Source organism: Pleuronectes platessa, chromosome 24, assembly GCF_947347685.1.
Source record: "Pleuronectes platessa chromosome 24, fPlePla1.1, whole genome shotgun sequence".
Lineage (NCBI taxonomy): Eukaryota > Metazoa > Chordata > Actinopteri > Pleuronectiformes > Pleuronectidae > Pleuronectes > Pleuronectes platessa.
Window position 1 is genome coordinate 7,133,188 of NC_070649.1, and position 27,995 is coordinate 7,161,182.

Here is a 27,995-nt window from a genome sequence, read left to right on the forward strand (position 1 = left end):
TGACAGTTTGGCCACCCGCCGGGGGCGAGGGTGACACACCGGCCCCGGGGCGGAATGCTACTCCCGACGCTGGTGACGTGCCTCGCCGGGTGCGCCTTTCTCCTCTCGCCGGTCAGCGAGGGCTGTGGACCGGGTCGAGGTTATGGCAAGAGGCGGCCGCAGAGGAAGCTTGTGCCGCTCGCTTACAAGCAGTTCAGCCCCAACGTGGCCGAGAAGACTTTAGGGGCCAGCGGGAGATACGAGGGGAAAATAACGCGGAACTCTGAGCGCTTCAAGGAGCTCACCCCGAACTACAACCCCGACATCATCTTCAAGGATGAGGAGAACACAGGTGCAGACCGCATGATGACACAGGTAACCCCGCCGGCTGCCGTATTGCCTTTTAGCCTTGCTCTTTCAGCTCTAGAAGAGACTCTCCTGCGCGTAATGGTGCACTTTGCCCAGTCTTTAAACGCGTGGACGCTGTTATCTATTTTTCCCGTATTTCTTGTTGACCCAAGGCTCGCCACTGCAAAAACAATCATTCTTGACAAAACAAATCAGGTTTATCACGCTGCTCCAAACGGATCTGAACCAAATACACGTCGTGTTAATAAGAGAAGGTGTCATTTCTCCTGGATATCCACTGATTTTGATTTTCAGAGGCTGCTTTACAAGTCCTTCTGTCTTTCTCGAATGAACGCAGTTCTCAGATGGATTTTCTTGCAGTGCTGCTCTTTGGAAACAGCGATTACAAAACCTCTCTGTTTGCACAAGTCATTGTCCAGTCGATTCCCAAACACCCCGGCAGCTTATTGTCTCAGTTCGTGATCGGAGCTCTCCTTGTCTGTGCCACATGAACTTTCAGAGGTCCTCAGTGGGCAGGCCGTGCGTAAAAACGAGGGCAACCCCGCGTCTATATGGAAAAGTGGTCGCTCTTAATTAAAACACTGTGTCCTCTGTTTTTGAACATGTTTTCGGTGGGGGGGAGCAAAAAGTAGTATTTGGTTAGAGCCCGGGTCAAGCGTGTACTGATGTTTACCGTTTTCGTTTAAGTCCGACTGGCCAGGGTTAACAGTCGCCTTTTGGACTGTCAGAATTTTTTACGACACCGCTACTGATGTGGCGCAGGGTGGAATTTATTTGACTCCCAATTTCCCCAGGAATAAAGTATTTATATCTGGCTCTTGTGACCGCGGGCTTCCTCCCCGAGCGGCGGCGATTATGTCCACAGACCCACGTGGGGAATGAGAGCGCGCAGTCCCCAGTCTGGAGCTGTCACCTCTCTGCTCGCACTACAAGAAATGTATCCCTCCCACTGCAGCCCGGTTGAAGTGAGAAATGTAAAAGATAACGCCTTTTAATTGCATGAAGCAAAGATGTGCAAACAGGGGTTGAGCGTCTTCGAAGTGTCAATTGCAAAGAAATATCCAAATTGAGGAGCTCTAACCTGGAGAAGCGTCAGAAATGCAGCTGCAGGAAAAGTAGGAACCATTTCATTTGAACCTTGTTCGTGAAACTAAAAAATCCAGGCAGCCCTTAATGAGAAGCTTCTCCTCCAAACAGGACATTTTTTGCAGCGCGCACCCAGAAGCCGCCGCCGCCGCCGAGCGTCAGCGGCGCTGACCTGCACACAATTTATGGGCTCCAAGCCGCAGGAGACAGCCTCCTGTTTGTCTTTTTCTATTCCGTGTTACTTTTTGTTTGTTGTCTCAGTTCGCCGTGTGCAAAAATAGCCCACTTCACTTGTGTCGAAGCCTTAATTATACAGATTTTTTTTTTCTTCACCCCTTTAGTTTTTATTCGCCTTTTCCTGGGCGCTCCGTCCTGCATATACTGACGCGACTGTTCAGGGGCGAAGACGCACTGCAAAAAGTGTCCACTCTTCACGTGTAACTTGCACTTGTGATGGATTTTGCATTTATCATTTTAATGAACATGCACGGGAAAGCTAACCCTCATTAATTTAGGGGGATTTATTGTAGGGATGATGCGTAAAACCTCGAAGATCTCCCCCTTTTACGCATAGGGCGTTTGAATTAAAAGCAAAAAGCAGACTGGTTGATTTTAAATAAAAACACCAGTGGTTTTGTCCCCTAATTTAAAGAAAACAAGCCTTTTAGACGCCACATGAAACTAAACGAGCCGCTCAGAGGGACACTTCTTGCAGCGTGGAGGTGTGCATAGGCGCATGTTGTCAGCCCGCGCGTCCAATGTTTGTGCAGCCAGCGGTTTAGTGCCGAAACCGCTCCGACAGAAAACCCCCGTCGATCCATATACCTTGAAAGGGGAAGCCAGCTAAATCTATCGTCTGATTTATGAAGTCCACCTCGTTGCTCTGACCGCAGAGAGAAAACACGAGACGTTAAAATCCACACTGAACACCGTGAAAAGGCATCTGTGGCCACGGGGGCCGCGAGCTATTCTTATCACAGCCAACATGGAAAGAGACGTTTATAGGGTCTAATCCCCGTTTGCAGCCCTTAATTGGGGCAGATTCAGGAAACGTTGCATCACTGAGACTTGCATTCAGGGGCTGTGCGTTTAGCTGCAGAATGACCTCCAGTCATGCGAGCTGGGGTTGTTCAAACTTTAAAGGGCTCCCTGCGAATTCGGATAAAACTGTCGTCCCTTCACATGTAATCAGATACGTTCTCTGCTAAATGTATTTTGACATTATAAAAAGGGGTCATAAAGAGGAAGTGAGCAGACAAAGTGTTTCAATTCACATTTTACAAATGATAAATGGCATAAAAGAAATACCCAAGCAGAGCCAAAATGCAACACCCCTGCAAACTCAAGTTAGAATTCACCTTTAGAACCTGCTAGATTGGATTTTGGACAATACCCAGACTCACTATCTCGTTATATTCGTGCAAAGCCCTCGTCCATTGTTGAATCAGGTTCGATTGAAACCCAAACTTTTCCTTTTCTTATAATTTCTGCCCAATCGGATCGATCAAATCGTGATATGACCTTTCTGCCTTCATAGGAAATAGCCGCTTCACGCCAATCAATGTAATTCTCCTCCCACTTTTGACATTAAGCCTGTATTGAGAGTGACGCCCTGACAATGCCGCCTGGGTGTGGATCAGATAAACGGGGCGGACTGGAGGATTTATTTGCGTCAACGTGGGGCGGGCGGGAGCCGAGCGAGTCCCTCAATGGGCCCTCTCACCTTCTGTTTGCTCACCCTGACCAGACTCCAGGTTTAGAGGGACGCTGAGGACCTCTTGTTCATGTAGCTGTCACCCACTCCCCCCCCCGACCGCCACCCCATAACCTCACAGTCCCCCCTTCAAACCCTCAACCCCCCCCCCCCACCCCTTCCATCCCCAACATAGCCTCTCGTCTCCCTTCGCTCGCCACAGTGAGCAAACATCAGGCCCGAGGTGGGACAGCAGGGGTGCATTGTGGGAAAGCTGAAGCCACAGACAAGGGGGAGAGGGGTGACTGGGGTGACGGGGGGGTTTGGTGAAGTGGATGTATGCAGGGAGAATGGGTCTTTGTGAAGAGTCAGGCTCTGAGTGCAGCAGTAGCAGAGGGGGGGGCGGAGCTTTAACTTCTAAAACATCATAAATTTCAAGCAAGCAGCAGGAAAAAAGTACAAGGGTCGAGTCTGTGACAACACCACTCAGGAAAATAATGTGACAGGAAGACAGGAAGAAGACGTCGCAGATGGTAATCTATTTTTTTATTGTCAGGGTGGAGGAGATTTACATTCTTTGGATCACGTAATCTCAAAACCTCACGTTGGATCCCTTGCGAGACGCTAACCGTAGACAACCGTATTCCCCAAGTAAAACAATCACAAGTCATAAAGTCCCTGATTGTAATACAAACTGCTTCTCTGTCTCCTCTCCTGCAGCGCTGCAAAGACAAGCTCAACTCTCTGGCCATCTCGGTGATGAACCTCTGGCCCGGGGTCCGCCTGCGGGTCACCGAGGGCTGGGACGAGGACGGCCACCACTCGGAGGAGTCGCTGCACTACGAGGGCCGAGCGGTGGACATCACCACCTCGGACCGGGACAGGAACAAGTACGCCATGCTGGCGCGGCTGGCCGTGGAGGCCGGGTTCGACTGGGTCTACTACGAGTCCAAGGCCCACATACACTGCAGCGTCAAGTCAGGTGAGAGGCCGCCGGGCGTTCAATCGCGTGACGTAGCTTTTTCCAAACGAAGGAAGAAAAGATCCAGCAGGTTTAAGTGTCAAGATGTCTCAGCACGTCTGATGGCAAAAAATACACTGAGGAGGTGTGACATCCACTAGAGGGCAGCGCAGGGTCGAGAATAACAAACAGGGCGACGGGGAGGAGGTTGTGACGACGTAACTCTAACGAAAGAAAGCTAGTTCGGCAACTAACTCTTAACATTTTCCTCGTAAGGATTGTAACTCAACACACTTGGATAATGTTAAAAAAAAGACGACGGCCTTGGTTAAGAATTGTCCCCAAACCCGACCCCATGCTGGACACATGGTGGCGCTGTCCAAGAAACAAACGCCTTTTCACCTGATACATTTCTGAGTTTCGCGGGTCTGGGCTGGTGCCGACGGCTTCCAGGGGGAAACCACAGCCTCGTAATCTGAGCGGGACGCCGACGAGAGCTCTCACTCTCTCCCTCCCTACTCAGCTCTGATATATTACTAATCACATTACACGTGTTTTCTCGGCAGTGAATTTCCACTTCATGCCCAAAGCTTTAAGTGTCCCACACAGCCGGAGAAACACTGGATCTACTTTAGCGCTGAGACGTCTCAGTGGAGTGATTTTCTGCTTCAAGTTCAGAAACTCCACAGCAGCTTTTTAACAGAGACCGGCCTCTGCTGCCTTTTTATTTTCCTTCTAACAGTTTTTGTTTCAACCCCTGATCACTAACTCCTTTCTTGTTTGCATTAAAAGTAAATGGACGCTTGCTCGCTCTTATATTTCCCCTCCTTCCTCCTCTTCCTCTTCTTCCTCTTCTCTCTCATCAGCCACTCACCCCATGTTTTCTCAGATTGGCTTCTTTCTCGTGGCTTCCTGGCTTCCCTCAAACAAACGCGGGCTCATCTCCTTCACGCAAACACACATCTGCTGATTTCAGAAGGTTAGGTTAATAAATGCCTGTTTATGGAAAGTTTCCCCATTCTGAAAAAACTTGTGGTTCAACAAACACAGATTGATTAGCTTGAAGACCGAATGTCCAACCACATAAACTTGGCTGTTACATTTCAAACTGTGAGGTACACTCTGTAAAGGATTTCAGCACTAAAAGGAAATGACGGTTTTAGCAATAATGTCATATAATATAAAAAAGTGCAATAAAGAGTTTTGAGGTACATACATGGCAGGAGGGTTGTTCCACAGCTCTCCTGTGGATATAGGGGTCTCTCTGCATCCGGACCGATCAGACACCGGATAGATAAAGATTCTAAACATCAGGAGCATTTGCAGGGAAACTGGGGGACCCTACATGGAACCAATACCCCAAATTTCTAAAGTTTCCCAAGATTTTGGCAGAAATCAATTGGCATTGGGCCTCGTTAGAGAGATTTTGATCTTTCTGAGTCTCCCGTACGTAGCTGATCATAGAATTTGAGATTGTTATCACAAAATTGTAACACAATCAGCTGTTCTCTGGCCCTTTGGTGGAGACGCCCTATTGGTTTAGCTCCAGTCCTGTTGCTCACTTGGACGTCGTCTTGCATGTTGTTGTGGTTCAGTCTCGATTTCACAGAGTCTTACACCCTGATCTGATCCCAACACCATTCAGCCCACATGTTGTTACGAGTACTATTAGCCGCTGCTAAGGTCTGCAGGTTATTTTTGTTGTTGATGCCGGGAAAGTTGGTCAGGACATCACACATTCTACATATTTGAAATATCTGCCGCTCATGTTGACGTACAGTGTGTATTGGGAAAATGTGCAGCCAGTATGAAAAGTAACGCAAGCGTGTGAACACACAAACATGCAGAAAATCGCATACTGCTGTAAAAATGAATCCGAATTTAAACACCCACTTAAACACGGCCTGACACATTTGACACCGAGTGGTAATGAGATTTTTCCTTTTTCTTTTCCCCCCTCTTTCTTCCTCCCTCCTTTTTCCAACTGTATCTCCCTTTTCCCTTCCTGTGTCTCCTCCTCTCTCCTTCCCTCCCAGATCGGGTTGCGAGGGCCCAGTCCTTGTCTTGATCAGAGGGGCAACCAATCAAGTTGGTATTTTATTGTTCTCCCTTTTTTATTTTTTTATTTCGCCTGTTTTTCCATCGTGAATTCCTCAAAACAAGGCAAAGTAAAAGAACTCCACCCAGATGAAGAAAGGTTGGAACAACTGATGAGCTCCCAAACAACATCCTTAACTTCAGGGTGGGGAGGGGGCAGCAAGAGGAAGCAGCCACTAGGGGGCAGCACAGTTCCAGGACCCTGTCCCTGTGGACTGAGAAACGAGTGAGACTGAGGCACAAACATGAGAAAAAGAAGGAATTAATAGACACACCATTTCACCTCAGACCTCCATATCAGCATGATGAGAAATATTACAAACCAGTATATTAGATTTTTTCTTGTATGATGAGAAAAAAAAAGTATTTTTTTACCTTATTTGTCAATGTTTTGTCAAAATTGTGACAGAAGTAAAGATTTGCTAAGTCAAACCTTCTATGTTACGATTTAACTCATCTTGATTTACAAGGTACGACTTCCTCTTATTTATGAATGATTAAATAAATAAATAGAAGTTATGCATTACACATGCTGGGAGCTGTAAAAAATATTTAAAAAATAAGCAAATTCATACAAATATGATTAAATATTTAGCAAATTAAACCTTTATAGTGATAAAATAACAATAATTGATATTGTGATGAAATAAATAGACAATCATAGAATAAAAAATGACTTGCACATGGAGGAGATGTGTTTTAACCATGTGACCTGCGTGTTGACCTCGGTGTGGACCCGTCAGATGATTAACCTGCCGCTGAGTTTCCTGCTCTGCTCCTTCCTCCTTCACCTGACTTATCTTATCACCTGGCCTTGACTTTCCTGCCTTCCCCAAATATTTATCTCCAGATAGACTTGAGACAGTCCCCGAGTGTCACTGTCCAGGGCCTGGACACATTGTGTCACACACACACACACACACACACACACACACACACACACACACACACACACACACACACACACACACACACACACACACACACACACACACACACACACACACACACACACACACACACACACACACACACACACACACACACACACACACACACACACACACACACACAGAGCTTTTACCCGGCAGCTCAGTTATTGTTCTTTTTATGTCCCGTGTCAGGAAAGAAAAAAGTCAATATTTAGCTAAAGGGAGTTAGAAAGATTTATTATGTTTGCGTGCCCTTTTTCCAGAAGCTTATTCTTGGCAAAAACAATAATGAAATTGTAATTATTCCTTTTTTTTCTACAATCACAATGATAGTAGTCGTAATAGGCAAGATTTTCTTCCGTTTTAATGTCAACATTTCCATCTTTTCAAGTAGTCAGATATATGATTTAAGATCAGGATTTACAGTTTAACTGTCTCATACACGGAACACAGGATTTATATGTTGTTGTTTTTTATTTTCCTGCCAGGAATGAGCACTTCAGGAGTGAAGACATCTTCTCTAACCTTCCCGTCTGTCTCTTTGTCTTTTAGACCACTCAGTGGCCGCCAAGTCTGGAGGTTGTTTCCCCGGCGAGGCTTTGGTCACGTTGGAGAGCGGCGGTCAGAAGCCCATCAGTGATCTGCAGCCTGGTGAACGGGTCCTGGCCTCGTCGGGCAGCGACGGCAGCGGTGAGCTGGTTTACAGCGAAGTCCTGACCTTCCTGGACCGTGACCCTGTGACCCGGAAACTTTTCTACACTCTGCAGACTGAATCCAGGACGCAGCTGTCTCTCACCGCCGCCCATCTAATATTTGTATCTGAGGGGAACTGCTCAGAGGGGGCTGTGCCAGCCCCTGGCACCCTCAGGACTGTGTACGCAAGCGATGCCAGGCCGGGGCAGTGTGTGCTGGTGTCAGAGGGAAAGCCGGGGCAGAATCACAGAGAGGGACGTCTGTCTCGGATCATGCAGGTCACCCTGAGAGAGAAGAGGGGGGCGTTTGCTCCGCTGACCCAGCAGGGGACAGTGGTGGTGGACGGGGTGGTCGCATCCTGCTACGCCCTGGTGGACCAACACTGTCTGGCTCACTGGGCCTTCTCCCCGCTCAGGCTCATGCACAGCTGGGCCGGCACCACTGGACCACACGGTGATGGGATCCACTGGTTCTCTCAGCTTTTACACTGGCTTGGGAGGCTTCTGCTAGACTCTGGTCGCTTCCACCCGCTGGGCGTGGCCCAGGACGGCAGGTGAAGGAGGAAACAACAGGTTCAAACGGACAGAAAGGAACCTGAACTCCTTCACCTTGTGAGGGACATGGACCCCAAATACAAACCTGTAAAGCTTAACAGGAACCACGACCAACTACCTACAGGATGGGAGAAGTTTGGGTTCCTGCTGAAGCATGATGGGGAAACAGAGGGGGGGGGGGGGGAGAATCTGTGAACTGATACAGATGAATTCCTCTAAAATAACTCAGACAGAAATATAAGAAAATGGGATCACTCGGAGTCTGAATGACCTCAAAACACGCGAAACACTATGAGACAATAATCCTGTTATTAATCCTTAATTTACCCCAGAAAACACACTAAGCACCTTAACTTAAGTAGAGATTGTTTGAATTTTGAAAAACTAAACACATTAAAGGTTTGGGATTGTGTCGAAGGTATTTTCAAGTTCAAATAAATAACATTTTGAGGGATTCAGGACAAAGGATTGTTGGTAAATTAATGGACTGTACATTTTATGAGCTATGTTTTGTGGATTTAATAGGTTTGAAGTAATCATTGAGTTAAAAATGTAAGCACTTTTAAGTTGAGGAATAGTCTTTGTTTTTATTGGTCACTGTTAAGGGGTTCTTACTCCCTAAATACCCGTAAACTGTGCCGCTAATCTTTTATACTATGAAATTCTAATACCAATACATTGCAAAATGGTTAAATCAATAAATCGTAACATAAACTGGGGTTTCAATGGATTTTGTGAATGATTAAAGGGGTTTGAAGTGTGTCGATCACATTTAAGGTGTTTTCACCCCTCAGAAAAAAACAATTTAAACTCATTTAAAACCCTTAATATAATATGGTCCTTGAATGTATCAATTCTTTTACCGTTAATCTGGGGTAATTCTTTAAATACATGAATATTAAATAAGAACTCCTTCAAATGTCATTCATTTGTACCTGAAGATGAAACTTCTAACCTTAATAACAACTTAAACTAATGAAATGTTCAAAATTCATGTGTGAATTAAGAAGTTTGGCCAATTTAAAACCCTTAAACCACGCAGGTAATGCATTAAGAAGATGATGTATAAAATGAATGATTAAAACCCATTATAATACCTTGAGTGTGATAACATTGAAGTGTAAATCAATTGAGTTTCAATAGGAATTTGAGGGATTTAGTTTGATAGTGTCCACGGGGATGTCGTGCTGTCACATTACTGCTTTAACACAGAGGTTATAGAATAAATGATAGTGTATTTAAGTGTTCTATTTGTTTACCAGAAATCCTGTAATGTTTTATGGAGTTATTGTGGGTGAAGAGATATGAAAAAAAGATTTATTTTTTAAATTAAATTATATGGAAATGAGATGTGTGTGTGTGTGTGTGTCTCTCTTTTCTTTCTGATGGAGGTGTGGCCTTTGCTGACATCTACCGGCTTCTGTTCAAAAAGCAGGTCTCCCGTTCTTTATGTCTCCTCTTCTACATGTGCAGCTGATGAATGTGCGTCTCCTTTGGGTGCAGAGGACTGATTTAGCCCTCGCGTCTGACTGGAAACCTGCTCCGTGCGCAAAAAATAGATCCACGCGTAAAGACAGCAGCAACACACCAGTTGCATGTATGCAACAGTTGTGTGTCTAATAATACCAGCAACCTGCTGCGCCTTTAAGAGGATGACCGAGGAGGAAACCTAATATGCTATCTCTCCATATCTTAGCTCAAGTCTCCCATCAATTACCTGCAAGAGCCGAGAACGGGCCGATATCCCAATCTGCCCCCTTTGCGCACTTCACCACCTGCTTTTTGTTTTTTTCTCTCCCTCTCTTCTTCCTCTTTTCCGTTTTGCGACACATAACCCGGATTAAATTACGCGTTGCACCTTTAAGAAGCTGTCGCCCGGATTAGAGTTACGCGCAGTGAGCCAAATCGCCCCGCGGAGGGGTTTTACGCACCGTCCGCTATCCAGGGGAAGGCTCTCTCTCCTTCTGCAACACTTCACCTCCTCTCCGTCCTCCTCGCTGGTCCTGACAACTCGCCCCCGGGGGAGCCCTGAGCAAGCATGGCCGAGATGGGGAAAGGGGTCACCGCCGGGAAACTGGCCATCAACGTCCAGAAGAGGCTCACCAGAGCGCAGGAGAAGGTGAGAGCGCCCAACTTTTCATTCAGCCGAGGCGCAGGCTCACGTAGCAGCAGGACATGGTGTCCTACTGCCACCGTGAAACTGGATCCTGCAACATTTTACCTTCCAACACCACCTCAGTCAGCCTGTGGATATGGAGCCAATCAGGCAGCTGATTGGATGATTAGCTGTGACTAATTATTTTTGAATTGCTTGTCTGGAAGGTTTAGAGAATAAGACTCCACTAAGGGGTCAGCAACAAGCAACAGCATCTGAATTTACACCTGAATCCATTTAATTTGGCTGCTAAAGCGTTTAAAAACCCTTAATTACACATTAAAGTAATGTTCCAGTCAAGTGGCCTAAAGCTAATCCCTTAATGTAACTTAAAATGCCATTGTTTTAATACAGGTTTGTATTATTCAGCATTTAATTGTTTAAAGATAAAACCTAGAAGCTAAAATTAACATTCATTTACTTTTCAGTCATGTTGGAAATTCAATGGGACTGTTGGCCTTTGACAGTCCCATTGAATTGGGTAGTCTGTAAGCTTTAAGGGTTTTTTAAAGATCCCCTTGTTTTCCATACTATTTTCAACACTTCCACATCCACTAGCCGATGTACAATGAACAAAATAAACTTATTTTTAAAGGCTTTCGAGTTAGTAAAATAAGGTCAAAGTACCAGATGCGTGAGCTACTTGTCATGATAAAACTCTCTGAATATCCCCTACATTTTCACTTACTAAATTTTCCGTCTGATTGTTTTTTTCATTCATTGTGGAAAGTGGAGAAGTTTGCATAGTTTCAGAGGTTTTTACACCTTAAAAGCCCCCTAATTTCCGCCGAAGTTCTGTTTACATATTGAGGGAACCTTTGCTTCCGTACCAAACCCATTGCTCCGGATTGTAACTTTTCAGGAGTACCTCAAGTTCATTCAATGATTTGATTCATGCCTCACCACATGGCCGAAGAGCCCTCGAGCAAGGCACTGCAGCTGCAACCAGCTGCAGGGCTGAAGTTTGCCACTAGAGGGGGCGGCAAGTGGAAGTTGGTTGTATTATCATATATCAACATTTAAAGTTTTGCTTTCTAAGTTTCAAAAGCAGAAAAGTAGATAAAAACAGGTGGTTAAAAGAGGTTTTCAAAGTAAAAGCCCTGAAGTGCGGACGAGAGACACTTTAAAGGAAGAAACAGAAACTTTTTTTTAAATCTTACAACTTCAGACAATACAAAAAGATGTCAAATCGATTAATGTGCATTTAAAGTTGCAAAAATGTAATCGTAAGCAGGTGAAAACTCCAGTCTGGGATCTGAATATCTGTCGACATAGTGTTGAAAATAATCAACGTTCTTTGCAAACTAACCAGCAAACCCCGGAGTAAAAAACTGAATGACGGCTCCCGCAGGGGGAAGAGCTCTAAAAGTGACGGCGTGAAACCTGATCCACAATCTGTGTGCAGCTCTCTGTCTCCCTCCGAGTTATTATTGTCCTAATCACTCTTGTTGCTTAAGCCTGCGGAGGTTTTACCCTCTAATCACCTCGGTACGACAGTTAGTCAGTCAGTCAGAGAGAGTCCCACCTTCAACCAGGTATTGATCTACCGGCTTGTTTCACCGTGTTTCCAGTTTATAATCGAGAATGTGCTCGTGACTGGTGATGGATGGGCGAATCCATGCTTTGGGTTTTGTTTAGGAGGACTGAGGGTTTCTGCTTTATCGAACACAATCTTTCACCTCAGTGTTTTATCGGGCTGCCGTTATCCAAAGCCTCTACGGCAATAAAGAATCCGTGCATTCAAATTTAGCCCGTAAGAGGAATATGTGGAATAGAAAAGATAGCCAGGAGCATAGGGGGCCCCAGGCAATATGAATCTGTGGGGCCATGCATTCAACCTAACTGGCTCCCCCTTTGCCCCAAGAGGGATACGATACCAAACCACGTCATTGCATCTTCACATAATCCTTTACTATCAAGATAATAAGTTTAAGTTCAAACTCCCACCAAGACCCCAAACACACCATAAACACACGTTTCGGAGTTGTAGTCTTCAACCAACCCTCTAAAGACACTTCTCGACATCCATCTGAACATTTCAGTTTTAGAAAGAAAGGTTTTGAAAAAGGAAGGGAATTAAATATATGGATTCTCATTTGCAAGATGTAGAAAAACGAGACCAGGAACAGAATACGAGTCCAGCCAGAAAGTTTGGATGGTGCTATCGGCCTTGTTTTGCGTCCTACAGGGAATATTACACGGAGGTTATTCACCAGAGCTTGCCAGGATGTGGATTAGCACTGGATGGTTGTACCCGAGTCTTACCCATGTGTCTTTCTAAGTGCCAAAGAAATCCTAGTTTCAGAATCTAGACACCGAATATAGTCCCTGTTGGCGCCTTAATGAGTAAAAGCTGCACTGTAGCCATATATGTGGAAATTAGGGAGGTTATATAATGTTATAAATTGAGTTTGGATTCTATGATTACACTCAAAGCGGCTTATCCTGAGATTTTTAGGCCAAATTTGATGCAAGAATCAGTTCAATTTAATCTGAAATTTACACAGAAGTTATGTCAGTGTAAAGAGGAAGCAGATACAATTCAAACTAAGTGCAATTCATGAAAGAAATGTGAATTTTGTAACTTTTGGAAAAAATACCCCAAAAATAAAAGAGAGGTGGCTAATTATGTTTGAATTTGGATTCATGACTTCAGTATTTCCTTTTTTTCCACTGTATCTAAAAACCTTGATGGATCATTCACAGAGTTCAAGGTCTCCTGTCCTCCATGGATATTCCCCCGGAGGAGTATGAATTTAAAACAAATAACCGATTAAGACAAGCTTGCAGGCGACACTGAGGCTTTCAGCTGCAGTGCTGGTAGCCGAGAGGAAGGTCAGGGTATCGTTTTCCCCTCTGAAGGCCGGCGGAGGTGGAGGAGGGGAGCGCCGGCTTCAGCTGTCTGTCTGCTGGCACGCCGCCCTCCAGGCGTCCGCTCGTCAAACTCACTCACTTTACGTCTCTTTTTACGCTCTTGTGTCTGTCGTGTTTGGAGAGTAAACGGGAAATTATAAAATTATCAAATTTGAGCAGCTTTACACAGTAAATCCTGTTTGGTCATATAAGACGCTGTAAGGTGTTGGTTGAAAACCGTTTAAACATATGACGTGCATTGACAATTTCAGTTTTTCCTCATGATCCAACTCATTTTAATAATTATTTTTTTTAATTTTGCTAACCTTTTTACTTTAATCGATGATTGCAGTCACGTACAGGCTGCAAAATAAGCAGCGTACAATCCACACGGACATATGACGAGAAGTGAAAATTATGAGTTATTATCTCAATATGTTAAAATATAGGATCTTAACACATCCGCACACATATTTAGTCGCTTTTGCCTCCATTTTTGGTCTCCACCACCTCCCTCCTGGCTCTTTAGCTGCAGAGCTGCAGCGTTCAGGTGGTTATTGTTTCATTCCCTCCCCGACAACACCTGACACAGCACACTGTCATCGGATCTATTGCTTACAAATAAATAGTGCAGCTCTAAAGGTTCCCAACATGCAACAGTTGTGTGTCTGTGTGTGCGTATCCAGATCTTGGCTTTGTCAAACTGAAGAAATCCAAGCAGAGAAGTTTGTTAGTAAAGTGAGAAAACACCTCGAACAAATTCTCTCAGACTTGCCGGGAAATCGGAACTTTACTGGAGTACTTTTCAAAAGTTACTTTACACTACATTAACAAAACTGTAAAAAAAAAGTCGTTAAAACCAGCTCCACCCTAAACAGCAACAACACTTGTTTAATCAATCTTGAAAAGGCATAAATGTGGTCACAGTTTCATATTTCACTGTAAGTTATAATTTGATTCAGACCAGCTGACACAATAATCCCCAGCCTCCTCATGGGTGCCGCCGCGGTTGTCATAGTGATATCGTGTCAGCGCCTCGTGTCAGCTGTGCTGCAGGGCATGCTGGGAGAAGGTCCCTCGGAGGAATCCAGATGATGGTGACGGACGAGGAGGAGGAGGAGGAGGAGGAGGAGGAGGAGGGCAGTGGTGCCCTTTAGAAAGCAGCCGGATATACCTGGTGTGGGAGGCAGGACCCTGTGACCCCCCCCCCCCCCCCCCCCCCCCAGCTCTTTCTCTGCTCACCCAACCTCAACCCCCCCCGAAGATGTCCAACCTGACCTCCCCTACCTCACACTGGAATTTAGCGTGAACATATCTCAGCATAATTTGAGTGCAACCGCCTTATAATTGTAACTTTAAATCCCCTGAAACTTCCCATTGCATGTCCGCTAAACATAAATTAAGTTTTCAAACACGAAAGATCCAGAAAATTGGGTATGGACTATTTTCCATATTGTCAAAAGCTCTCGAATCTCGTCTGCTGACATTTAACTTAGGGGCAGGGAGTTCAGTGAGCAGCTCCTTTTTTCTCAATGGACACATGATAGAAAGGTAATAGAGAAGTTTGTCATATGAAACATCTATTGTCATGTTCGGTTTAACAAATATACAATTCAAAGATTCTAGAATCAACACTCACACTAAATAAGAACAGATATTTATACAACTCTCCAAGATTAGTAACTGGAATCCAAAGTTATCAAACCTCAAAGTTGCCCTATTGGCTTGAGCACCTGTCCTTCCCTCCCAGGACTCCCAGCATGCCTCGCTGTTGGGCGGGGCCCAGATATGTGTGTGTGTGTGTGTGTGAAGAGGGTGTAACCATCTATCTTTAGGCCCCCCCAGGCCCTCTCCTCATCACTGTTAATACCCCACAAACTTGCCGGGTGTGTGTGCTGCTATATTTTTGGGGCTTGAAATCGAACACCGACGGCTCCGACCTTCTGTGAACACACACACACACACACACACACACACACACACAAACACACAAACACACAGAGACACACACTCTACACTCCTGCATGTTCCATTGTACCTGAATTTAAAGTATAAATAACATTTGCCTCCCACACATAGCTGCGCCGTACACGTGACATCTCCGGACTTTAGGGGGATCACCTGAGTGCACCGTGAAATATTTTAATACAATGAAGTGAAAGACACTGAGGGCTGCGGAGGATGTGTCAGCTGTGTCGTCCAGAAATAGATCTGGATTTTGATAGTTGCAGCGTATTAGATCATCTCTAAAGGTGGTCAGTTTTGTAGGAAATTGTACTAATTTGGACACTTTTACTGACATTTATTTATCTCCAGGATGTAATTAATACGTCCGCAGAGTTTCAAAATAAAGATCCGGGCTTTCTTATCATTTCTGGAATATTTCTTCCAACATATGTGTATTGGCTCTCAGATCACCACTGACAAGGTTTCAAACCTGGAAAACAAACCAACGCACTCTGAGACACTTGGCAAAACGTCAAGCAAGGCGTCCAAACTTTATTTTAATCATGCATTTTTTTTTTTTTTTTAATTAGATTTGTACTTCCCCCTTATGGACCCAGTACAATAATTAATAGATATAATCAACTCAATCTTTAATGTGCACAAGGATGCTGCCTCTGTGAGAAAAGAATCCAATCAGAAATACATTTGTTTTCCGAGCTGCTGGAACCTGAACAACTGCAAGTGTTGGATTTCCCAAGCTTAAAACCTTGAATCTCTTAAACCTGGCTTTTATTTAGTCATTATTTAATTGTGTCTTTGTTTAAAATTTGATTCCGCTTTACCTGTGCGTTAATATTATTAGTATGTGTTTTATTTACTTTTATCTCGTGTACTTTTTCATAGTTTTATTCTTAATGCAGATTTTTAAATCGATTTTATCGCAGCGCTTTTATTCATTTTGTATTATTCTTGGTTCACGACCTGTACACAAGGTGCCATACGATTGATTGTTTGAGCGATACCTTCATTTGCATTAGCATTAATGCTTTTTGCACAAATGTGTAATCCCTAGTGGTGGAACGTAGCAAGTGCATTCCCTCTAAGTACTCTGCTTTGACGTATTTCCTTTATTGAAAGTGAGCGATGAGGGAATTTCACTTGGGGGTAAGTTGATGTATTTTCTTGTGAGGGCTATAAACAGACTGGTGGCAGCGAGGTGTGTGTGAGTGTGTGTGGTTGGGTGGGTGTGGGTGTATATGTGTATGTGTGTGGGTGTATGTGTGTTGGAGCAGTGGGGAAGTCCCCTCCGCCGTACTGATGGTGATTTGTGTATCCGTCACAGGATTAGCCTGGCAGGTGGTGGTGGTGCTGGTGGAGGCTCGTCCATGTGCTCCTAGTCGGCCGCCAGATTAGCCACCGGTGACCTTGTCTGACAGAGAACAACAAAAGCAACGTCTTGATTTTCCTCGCTTTCCGTAATCCCTCGTCGGTCGACTGACGTGTGGCAGAGACACAGATAAAGTAAACTTAGATTTGATTAAACGTGGCCTAATCACAGACGCTCTTGATTGGTCCTGATTCGACCTCTCAGGACGCAGAAGGCCCCATGTGTTACCTATCACCACTCGTCTAATCAGAGCAAGCGGGTGAACCTGTCTCGGCGCCGAGGGCCAATCGCAGAGGCTCGTTAGTCGACAAGCTGAACCTCAGTTTCGCTCTCAACCTCTTCCTCTTTCTTTCACCCTCTTCCTTCCTCTTTCCCCTTCACTCGTCGGCTCCCTCTTCTTCCTCTCTAACGTCTTGACTTTCAATTTCGTTCTCTGGAATCAGGTGAAAGCAGAACAGAGAATCAGGGCCAAGACAGAGATGAGTAAGAAAGCTGGTGCAGGACTTCACACAAATGTACTGTCTGCCACAAGACTCAGGCAAACTGATCATCTCAAATATATCAATAGCTGCAGTTTAGTCTGAAGACATATTGATTTGCTGAAGTGGAAGAATATCCTGTGTGTTTTTTTATTTGAACACTGGTCACACTGGACTTTCAAACTGGTGAACCCTCGAAGTTGTGATGTGGGGTTGGAGTTTGATGGACATGTGTTATTTTGTTTTCAGTTTTGATTTCTCTTAATGAAACGACCGGCTGAAAACGAAGTCTTTGTTCCTTCTATTCTTTCTCTCCTACATTTTCCATCCTCCCTTCCTTCTCTCCCACATTTCCTTCCTTCTTGCCTTCCTTCCTTTCACCTTACATTCTCCTCCCTTTCTTCATTCCGTCCTTACCTCCTACGTTTTCCTTCCTTCCTTCCTTCCTCCCTTCCTTCTGCCCTTCCTTCCGTCTCCCCTTACATTTCCCTTCCGTCTGTGTCCTGTGCAGCCAGGAGTCTATTTCATGTTTAACTTGTGTCAGTGACTTTAAAAAAGTTTCTTCAAAGTATTTCGTTGTAAAACTTTGACGTTTTTTCCCTGTCATACATGTCGGCTTTACATGTGTCAGCAGGGCCTTTGACTTTTCACCTCCACATCCTGACGTTCACACTGCTGGTGTGAAGCACACACATGGGGGGGGGGGACTCATGGCTTTGACAGGCGTCCTGAAAATAGACCCTATGTACATGTTTCCACTTATAGATCCGAACAAAGAAGCCCCCGATACGCGGCAGAAAAATGGATTCAAATCTTTTGTGCTTTGCTCTCGTCTCCCTCTGCAGGTCCTGCAGAAGCTCGGCAAAGCGGACGAGACCCGAGATGCTGCCTTCGAGGAGATGGTGACAAACTTCAACAAGCAGATGGTGAGGAGCCGTCGTCCACCTTCGCCCGTTCCACTTTTTAAAATCTTTAATTGAGTCGAGAATATTTAGTGATTTAATGGAGGAAACAGCATTTTTATTCAAAAATTGTGGATGTGCAAAAGTAGGATTTTTCCAAAACGTGATCCCTCTCCTAAATTTATTCCATAACTATCAAACTCCTTTTCTTCTTTGTTATTTTAGGTAGAGGGCTCCAAACTGCAGAAAGACCTGAAAACCTATGTGACAGCAGTGAAAAGTAAGCTCGTCTGGGATCTTATATTTTAACCTTTCGGTCTAGATCGTTCAACGCACCCGGAGCAGATGTGGTAAACGTCCCCTTGTGTGTTATTGTGTGTCTGTGTGTGTTTTTCAGCTCTGCACGATGCGTCACGGCGGCTGCAGGACTGTCTGGCCGACATGTACGAGCCCGACTGGTTCGGCAAAGAGGAGATGGACGCGTTGGCAGAGGTGAGACCGGGGAAACTGATTTGTGATGCGTACAGTTGCCAATGGAGAAATTTCCCATTTCCCTTTCCTCGTAATCTCGACCATCTCTACTTCCACCTCAGCTCAAAAACTCCAGCGGCAAGGTTTCCTCAGCTTGTGTTGTTGTTATACTTCTGGAAATTTTTGTAATGATACATATTTCTTAAATAACGATCATTTAAATTCCCCTTATTCCTCAGATAAAACAGCCTGAATGAATTAAAAATGTTCCACGTTCTGCTTCTGCTTTGTACGGAGACAGGGATGTCTCACTCTCCGGTGTCTTTCCCTTCCTTTTTTCCCCCTTCTCTTTCTTTCTCCTAACTGCATGCGTCTCTCCTTCCATCCTGAAGGAGATGATAGAGAAGGAGATGGACAATAACTTGGAGGTAAAACGCAGAAAGCCTCCAGTGTGTCCCACGGATGAGTGGTCATTATTTAGAGAGGGTTCAGTTATTCAGACTATTGAAGGTGCAAATGAAAGTGAATGAGACTCTGCAGCTGTCAGAGAGAGACCGAGAGAGAGAGAGAGAGAATGAAGAGAAGTTATTCTGGTGGGTATTGTTACCATTGTGCCCTCGCGTGGGAGACACTGGTGCAGCAGATCTGCAGTAGAGGAAGTTCGGTTGTAGAGCAGACTTTCATCTTCTTTATAGAAGCTGTTATAGATAGCACATGAAGCTGGGGTCCTTTTCACACGGCGGGGCTGCAAACATGTCTGTAAATAAATAAGAGTTACATTTAAATGAAGTCGCTATTTATTTTACTTCAAAATAAAGCATTAAATATCTTGCACCATATACTGAAACATGGTATTTCAGTATCTAAAAATTGAAATATTTAGATTGAGCACAAAAATAGGTCCGGCAGTGTGAAAACCCATTATACAGATATGTGTGAATTTTAGTGTGTGTGTTATATTCTAAATTGTGTTGTTGCATCGTGTGTTTCAGGACACAGACACGCTGTGGTTGGACTACCACCAGAGCATCACGGACAAATCTGTGACCTCCATGGACACGTACCTGACTCAGTTTCCTGATATTAAGGTGCCTGTGTCTCATGTTTTAGTTTTATCGTCAAAGTTTCAGAATTCTGATGTCACCTTGGCATCTTTTTGTGGTCTTCAAATGTGCAAATGTGGTAGAAACTCTAACATCTCATTTAGAGCTTTAGCTTGAAGGGTTGTGATCATCTCACCGTGAACATTCTGACCCGCAGGCTCGTATAGCAAAGCGCGACAGGAAGATGGTGGACTTCGACAGCGCCAGGCATCACTTCGCCTCCTTACAGAAAGGGAAGAAGAAGGATGAGGCCAAGATCGCCAAGGTGACCACGAGTTAGTGCGAGTGTGTGTGTCCATATTTGTGTAATCCAATACGCTGTTTGTGTGTGTGTGGTGCTTGTTCTGAAGTTTGAAGGAATAACTTTTTGATATTAAGGTGGTATTGACTATTACTGAAGCATAAACAGTTCATACCACCTTAAACCAGTGCTGTTTAACACATGTCTCTATCGATTAAAAGTGGCCCATTCTAAATGCTGATTAACCTTTTTGTTGCGTTTGTCTTGAATTGTTCTCGTTTGCTTTTTTTTCTCTCTCCCCTCTGTTCTGCCACATCTGCCTCTTCTTTTCCCTCCTCCCTCCCTCGTGCATGGTGTGTGTGGTTAGCAAGCAGCCCTGTTGGAGATGGCGGCTCCCAGCTGGGCTCAGGGTTTGATATCAGCCCACCAGGTGGCTCAGACTAACCTCTCCTTCAACCAGGTGAAACTCTGGTTCATCACTGACCTCCCACCTTCTCCCCTCTCCCCAAAACTGTCAGGCCGGTTCCTCCTCAGGCTGGCTGCACGTGATCAGTGGTAGAGTCATAGGGGAACCATTATTTTTCTTTTGGGGTCGGGGAGAAATCTCATTTACTAACCCCTAAAGAAAAAAATGCTTTCGAACACCCATGATCAATTTTAAATGCTTATTTTTACACTTACTATTAATACTTTTAGGTCAAAGTGCTGATCACGTGTACAGGGCCTCGCTATAATTTGATTCCCGATCAAAACTGCTGTTTCCATCCCTTTCTTTCGTAGCTCCCCATTTGTATTTGCCAGAAACACCGTCATTATTTGCTTTTCACCCCTGTCATTTGAATGCCTCGCCGCATTCACGTGTCTGTAGTTATTAAACCCTGTGTGTGTTTGTCTGCGCGTGCACGTGTGCTCATGGAAAACTTTCTTTCTCAAACTTTTTGTGTTGACGGCACATATTTGAATTAAATGTGTGTGTGTGTGGGTGCGTGCGCAGGCGGAGGAAGACCTGGGTCGAGCCCAGAAGATTTTTGAGGAGCTGAACGTGGAGTTACAAGACGAGCTTCCTGCACTATGGGACAGGTGGGACGCTCTTTATAATTTTCCTGCAAAATCTGTTGTTTCCACTTGGTCCAAAATATTTAAACATGTGTTTGTGTGTGTGTTTGTGTGTGCGCAGTCGTGTTGGCGTCTATGTTAACACATTCCAGGGCCTGGCAGGTCATCAGGAGAAGTTCCACAAAGATATGAGCAAGGTGAGTAAACCCGCCCACATGTGACTGATCCAACTGACGTATTGATCAATCGTTCGATCAGTAACATTTGCCCATTCACCTCCTCAGCTCAGCCAAAACCTGAACGACATCATGACCAAACTGGAGGAGCAGCGGCAGCTCAAGTGAGTGAACGTTTTTGTTGAAAACCATGGACGTGTTATAAGGAAAACAGGCCACTGGTCGCAGATATGTCAAAGTACCATCCTCTCACTGACAAGGGTCAAAGAGGTCAATGTGCCTTTAGGCTTTGTGTTGCATCCGTTTGTGGTCTTTAAGCATCTTTTTGTGTGTCTTTTTCATTGTTGTGGTCATTCATGCCTGGTTTGGAATCAGTTTGAGTCTCTGTCGTGTCTTTCTGATGTTGTTGGGCATCTTTCCGTGGTTGTTTTGCATCTTTTTATATATTGAGTCTCTGTGGGGTAATTTTTGCGGTTGTTATGCACGTTTGTAGTAATTTTGTGTCCTGTTGGCGTCATTTTGTTTGGATTTTGCATCTTCTTGTGGTTATTTAGCATCTTTTGGAATATTTTAAGTCTGTGGGGCCATTTGTGTGTCTTCGGGGCCATTTTGTGTTTGTTATGCACGTTTTAGTCATTGACTCTATTTGGTTGTATTTTGTTAGGATTTTGAATCTTCTGTGGAGGTTTTTCATCCTTTTCGTAATTTTGTGTCTGTGTTTTTTGCGTTTTTTTAGCTTGTACCTGTAATTGTTGCGTCTCTGAATTGAGTGTGTGTTTCTCTGCAGCCGTTTCTTTTTGTGTGCTTCTTTGTGGCTGCTCTCTATAGCACTGATGACCCCCCCTATAAATAAACGTCACAGAAATACTTTAAGTTTCAAGCTCGGCTCGGCCTCCTGGGCCTTAACCCCAGTAGGCCTGTGCAATAACCCTTCCATGGTTACAACACTTTGGTTTAAATACACACCGACAAAAAAACACATGAGTGATTTCCATAACACTGCGTCCTACTGCAGAAAAGATGGTACTGCAGCAGCAAAGACAGAAGATGGTGCAAAGAGGTAAAACCCGCTGCACGCTGATCCTCATTTCGTGCACGTTGGTTATGCATGCAGCTCCTCATGCAACTCTGCTTCATTTCCAGCTTATTGTTTGGTTTGTGGCTTAAACTACAGGCTCATAAATAAATTAACCATAAGTCCAAGAGTAAAATCCGACCTTTAAAGGACATGCTGTGATATTTAGAATACGCCTTTCTTAAATTTATCATAAAAAAACAGCAACTTTGTGTATTTTTTCCCCTGGTAATATAGCTTGTTTTCTGAGCATCCAGATTTCTGGATCTGATCCGGGATTCAAACCTTTAACTTGTTTTGCTTTGTCTAACTTCTGTGTTGAAGCGACTCATCCTGTTTGGTTGTTTTGTTTGACACTTTTACATCTGGCGATTACGTTTTGCATGTGGATGGTGTCAGGTGCACGTATCGCTCCGGTGATCTGAGTGTGAGGCCAACCACGTGTTTTCTGTTGAGATGCAGCAGATGCTCTTTAATCTCTTATAACCTTCATATTCTCCTTCTCCCTCCTCTGGCTCCTTCCCTCTCTTCTTCTTCTCCTCTCAAAAGTGAGGAAGCCGACATCAGCGACTCGGCCAGTTCAGCACCAAAGGTAAAAAAGGAAACACACTGACTATGTCGACTTGATTTAGACTTTACATGCAATGCGAATCCATCAATCTACTGTAAATGCAGATAAAAAAAACAAAGCACCAGTCCTGTAATTACTCAGATTTCAATTACTGAAAGGCAAGATTCTACTTCTAATAATAATAATAATAAATCTAAATAAAATACCATGGAGAAAAAAGTCAGGATTAATTTGAAAGAAAAGACCTTAAAGAAAGGATAGGCTGTGGTCGTGAATAAAAACTACAAACCTCCCATTCGATGTATTAAGGTTTCAAGAAAAAAATGCCTCATGGATCATGTTGTGTGTACTAACCTAATTGTCTGTCACTGCTCGGCATGTGTGCACGTGTGTGGTTTTGGTTTAACCCCACCTGGCGAGGCAGAGGCTCGGCCCTCCTCCCAGTCGGCCCCCCCCCAGGCCGTCGCCCTCTCCGGACCCGGGCCAGCAGCAGGTCAGCCTGTTTGATGACGAGGCCTCGGTGCCTGACTCTAACACGGACTCCGCCACGACGACGACAACACAGCAGGTCAGACTGACCGACCACCTCCTACGTCTTAGTCCTTTTTAAAAACCAGTATATAATTTGTGCGTGACTGCATCCACAGAGGGACAGAACTTATCTTTGCTGTGCAATGATTTTATTTTAGTCATAAGGATGTGAAGAAAATATGGTTAGTTTGACACTGCAGTGACACTAACTCAAATCAGTCAATTCATTTTAGACAATCATTATGAACTTTTACAATTAGGTTCATTATACAATCTACACAATAAATTCGATATTACATTGAAAAATTAAGTTTACATTTTTAAAGGCAATCACAGATTACTTTTATAAAACGTTTTACTTGATATTCCATCTACTACCTTATTCCATCCCACAATTCATTTGAATTTCCATCACATCAATGTCTTCAACAATATGAAAGCAATCTGCACCCTTAATATTATTTGAAGTCCAAGTGAGTGTTTGCAGGAGTCAGGTCAATCCAAGCTCTGTGTCATATACCACACAAGTGCTGTATTTATATTTATGTGTTTGAAATGCAAAGCATGAGATAATATACTGTTACTTGAAAATATAGCAGCACCTTTAAAGCTGGCATTTATACACCTCCTCATAAATGTATTTGGGAAACACACCTGGGAGTATAAGGATGAGGAATTAAAAATTTAGGACACTCGACTTCTGCTGAACGTTACCCTTCACATTTAACGGTCATTTAATCATCGCAGTTAACCCTCCTCACCTCGTGTGTGTGTGTGTGTGTGTGTGTGTGAAGCAGTGCGAGCCCTGGTCAGGGGTCAGCCTGCTGGACTGGGATGTGGAGGTTTTACAGCCCGTCCCATCTCCAGCTTCCAAGGTGGGTGTGCTTTGATGAGGATGACATTTCCATCACTGAGGCGTCAGAGACTGTGTTTACACCCAGTTTAATACGAGCCCCAGTGTGCCAGCTTCGGCTAGAGGATACTGCGTCGTGTTCACACGTTACTGTGACGTTGAACAAAGCCAACGTGTTTTTAATTTGACTATTTCAGGTGAAAAAACATTAGTAAAACTCCAAATATATACAAAATGCTGCAGACTGTTCATGAAGATGTCATCAGGTCTCTCTCATAGTGCAAATAATTAAATGTTAGACTGCATGTAAATGTAGTCGACGTCATCTGGGGCTCAGAAAAGATTGGTGTGAGTGTGTGTGTGTGAGAGTGAATTAAATCCTCTTATTCTAACTTGAACAAATCCACTGCATGGTTTTCTTTGTGCATGCCCAGCCTCAATCTGCACATTTGCTTTGCTTGATATTGATTTATTGACGATATAACAGCTCTCAATAATAAACTTTAATTAAATATGAATAAATAGCACATTTGGTGCTTGCCCACACCTGGGAATAACAATAAGTTATAATGCATGAAAAATGGATTCAGATTCAGTTATTAAAAACAAAATGTGTTGCAGTAACTTAAGCATGACCTCCCAATACAATACTAAATACTAGAATTGGGTAAAACCAGGCAATGTGGTCTGATATAAGTACGTTTTATTCTTTGATTTAAAGAAGCTACTGACTTGGCTGCAGTATTTCCTCAGGCAGGGTGTTCCAGTGCGTCTGAGCTCTTATTTCTAAAGCTCTGTGTTTAGAATCAGTTTAAAGGATCTCAAAGTGCGAGCAGCGTTGTCTGAGGATAAAAGATCTGCATCCCTTATTATTTTCTGTAAAAGATTGATGTTACAGAAAAGCGAGTGTGTTGCTCCGATGATGCTTGTTTGCCAAAATAAGTCGGGAAAGATTATGATGAAAACCTTTTGCACACTTTCGTCTTACAAGTTGTCTTGTCTCTTACTGCCGCACGGAAGACGCCATCATGGGACTCATGGGTAAGGACGGGTTCAGAGCACAAAACCACAACTACTCTTCTCGCTATATTTTTTCTATACTTATAGACTAAGAAATAAACTGCATTACTCCTTCCTCTGCTTTTACAACCCTTGCCAACTCAATGCTCTTCTTTCACCTTCTCTCTACTGTACAATGCGTCCTCCTCCCATCCACCTTCCTACCCTCCCACTCGCTTCCAAACCCACCACAATGCCCCAACAACCAATGACCTCCATAGCAGGAACAGCCCACGGCAGAGCCGAAACAGCCCGCGGCAGAACAGGAACAGCCCAGTGTAAAGCAGGAACCCCAGCCCGATGACCACCAGTTCCCATCAGAGGCCCAAGGTGGCTGGGATCACAACGAACCCGCCGCCCAGAGCTACACTCAGCCCAGTTGGGGCGACGCAGAGGCGGCCCAGGAAAGCTGGAACGCCGACCAAGGCTCTGCGGCTCAGCCGTACACGGAGCCCAATTGGGATGACGACGGCGCCAATGTGGGACAGGGAGGCTGGGGCGATGCAGGGGAGCAGGTAGAGTTGGGTGGATAGGGAGGCAGCAGGGACCTCAGAGGGGTTTGAAATAAACGTAGGTAGAAGCCTAGAAGTCGAGCATCCCTCTAAATCTGGTGAAAGTCAGAAAAAAATCTTTCTCTGTTTTCCCCCCCCCTATCTTTGAGTGGAATACCCCAGATTCCCTGTCGGCCACAATCCCAATTTCCCTGACTTCCTTAACAATATACCTGGATTCTGCTTATTTTTTCGGATGCAGATTGCTGTGACCAACGGCTCTGATGGCGAACTCCCTCCAGGATTTATCTACAAGGTGAAAATCCAACACCAACAGTCCTACTTATGAAACTACTTACTATTGGGTTTATACAGCAGGGTCCATATGGGATCTTAACCTTTATTTTGGCGTCTGGCTTTATTTCTCTCCAGGTAAAAGCGATACACGACTACGACGCCACCGACGGCGATGAGCTGGAGCTGAAGATGGGAGATATTGTGCTTGTTATGGGCTTTGACAACCCAGACGAACAGGTCAGTGGCGTCCAAGTTAAACCTTTCCATCGGTATTCGCCTCCTCCTCTGTAATAACTTTCTATTTATTTAAAATTCACTTTTTTAAAGCCGTCAATGTTTCAATTTGTCCAAAATGAAAAACACCATCTCCATTCTTTTATTGTTTTATTTTGATGAGGGTAAACAAGTTAACATTTTGATAGCGTGATAATGAGGATTACTAATTGGAAAATTACTGCACAAGGAAATGTACCGTACACTTTTCATGTGAGAAAGTTCTAAATGCAGACCCGTGACTCATTTGTCTCTCTGCAGGACGATGGCTGGCTCATGGGCGTGAAGGAGTCTAAGTGGTTGCAGGAGAAAGATGCTTCCGCCAAAGGTGTTTTCCCTGAAAACTTTACCCAGAAGTTTTGAGGCTCGTGACACCTAAAAGATTCTGTTGCCCAATCTCTGCCCCATACTCTTCAGATAGGTTATCTAATATCAAATCGCAATGAAATGTTTATCTATGCAGCAAATAATATTGGCACGGCGTGACGAGAAAGGACGTCTCGATGGCTTTGACACCCAAATGATTTGTTTGTGACGCTGACAACAATGTGTGCGTGCTCGTTTGTGGGATCATCACAGATTTCTGGAGCACATTTTATGCAAAGCAAATAAAACATGTCAAAGTAAAAGTATAATAGAGACAAAGTGGGTTTTTCATCATGGTATATCCTTATGATGCAGAGCTATCTGAAACGTTTGAGATGTCAAATTATGCACCCGAAAACAAACGTGTTAGTCTTTTATTCCTAAATTATTTATATGTTGCTGAACTCAAATGAAACACAAAAACAGTGTTAGCAATATCCCAAAAATATTAAATGGGGAGAAAGTCGGGACTTTTCTGTATGAATGTCAAAGTATTTATGTTGTGTATTGTCAAAAGCTTTTCAATAATGATATCTCAAGAACTTTTCAAAGTTCCTTGCATGAAGCACTTGATCCTGTCGTCAGGACTTCAGAAGACAACAAACCCTGTGACACCAGTTGGGGTCGCACTATGAAATATGGTTGTGATTGTCAAAAGGTGCAATGTCCCAGACTAGAGCCCTGGAAAACACCACAGATTGAACACAGTATGTGTGCAGGGGTATCTGCCTTGTATTTTCAAAAAATCCATTAGTTTCTTGGGCTTGTCAAAGGGAACAGTGGTTTTTCATTTGTTATCGGCCATTTTGAGGACATGACTTGGCGTGTGGCTTAAACTTTCTAATGCACATGTGGTTTTATTTAAATTTTTTGGAATGATATTTCATTGAGGCGTAAAATGCAAAACCTTCACCTCAAGCTCAACCCTGGATTTTTTTCTTTTCTTCATCTTCAGTTAATTTCTGACTGTTTACCACTGATTTAGACAGAGGACTCTGAGATATATCATCCAACTCTTTATTTTAAATGTTTTTCATATGAACCTCTGTGATCTCTTGGACAGGACTATACAGTATGTCTGTTCCAGTAGTCTTCACCATACCGTGAGTCCATGGCTGCAATGTCCACAGTCATAACAAGGCTCGACCATTAAAATGCAAACCTTTATTTAGTTAAAAAAAATAACCAGACTGTCATCCAGAGTAATTTCAACCAAATACTGTGCGGAAACCAAATATGAACCCAAGAAAACAATAATTTTTACATGATGTGGTTTTAATGAACATGTGGTAACTATGGCACCATCTGCTGGATCAAGTCAGTTATTAAAGACTAATGAAGTAAC

The 27,995-nt window shown here is 44.0% G+C and overlaps 2 protein-coding genes across 7 annotated transcripts; both read left to right on the forward strand.

Annotated features, from left to right (window-relative positions):
* The first annotated feature begins 54 nt into the window (after window positions 1-54).
* LOC128430891 (indian hedgehog B protein) lies at window positions 55-10,396 on the forward strand. 2 transcript variants are annotated; one of them, XM_053417016.1, is made up of 4 exons: window positions 55-354; window positions 3,848-4,109; window positions 7,670-8,349; window positions 10,316-10,396. In XM_053417016.1, exons 1-4 carry the CDS (start codon window positions 55-57, stop codon window positions 10,394-10,396), a joined length of 1,323 nt encoding a protein of 440 aa, XP_053272991.1. The 2 variants fall into 2 exon arrangements, with proteins under 2 accessions (XP_053272991.1, XP_053272992.1); XM_053417017.1 differs by lacking the exon at window positions 10,316-10,396 and having other exon boundaries at window positions 7,670-8,636.
* Window positions 10,348-27,994, forward strand: bin1b (bridging integrator 1b). 5 transcript variants are annotated; one of them, XM_053417011.1, is made up of 16 exons: window positions 10,348-10,483; window positions 18,031-18,111; window positions 18,313-18,367; window positions 18,485-18,579; window positions 19,551-19,646; window positions 19,819-19,926; window positions 20,270-20,362; window positions 20,897-20,982; window positions 21,080-21,155; window positions 21,243-21,298; window positions 22,150-22,194; window positions 22,759-22,801; window positions 23,205-23,348; window positions 25,977-26,030; window positions 26,147-26,248; window positions 26,546-27,994. In XM_053417011.1, the coding sequence occupies exons 1-16, from the start codon at window positions 10,403-10,405 to the stop codon at window positions 26,645-26,647; spliced, it is 1,317 nt and encodes a 438-aa protein (XP_053272986.1). In that variant the 5' UTR covers window positions 10,348-10,402; the 3' UTR covers window positions 26,648-27,994. The 5 variants fall into 5 exon arrangements, with proteins under 5 accessions (XP_053272986.1, XP_053272989.1, XP_053272987.1 ...); XM_053417014.1 differs by lacking the exon at window positions 23,205-23,348; XM_053417012.1 differs by lacking the exon at window positions 22,150-22,194.
* Window position 27,995: the final 1 nt, after the last annotated feature.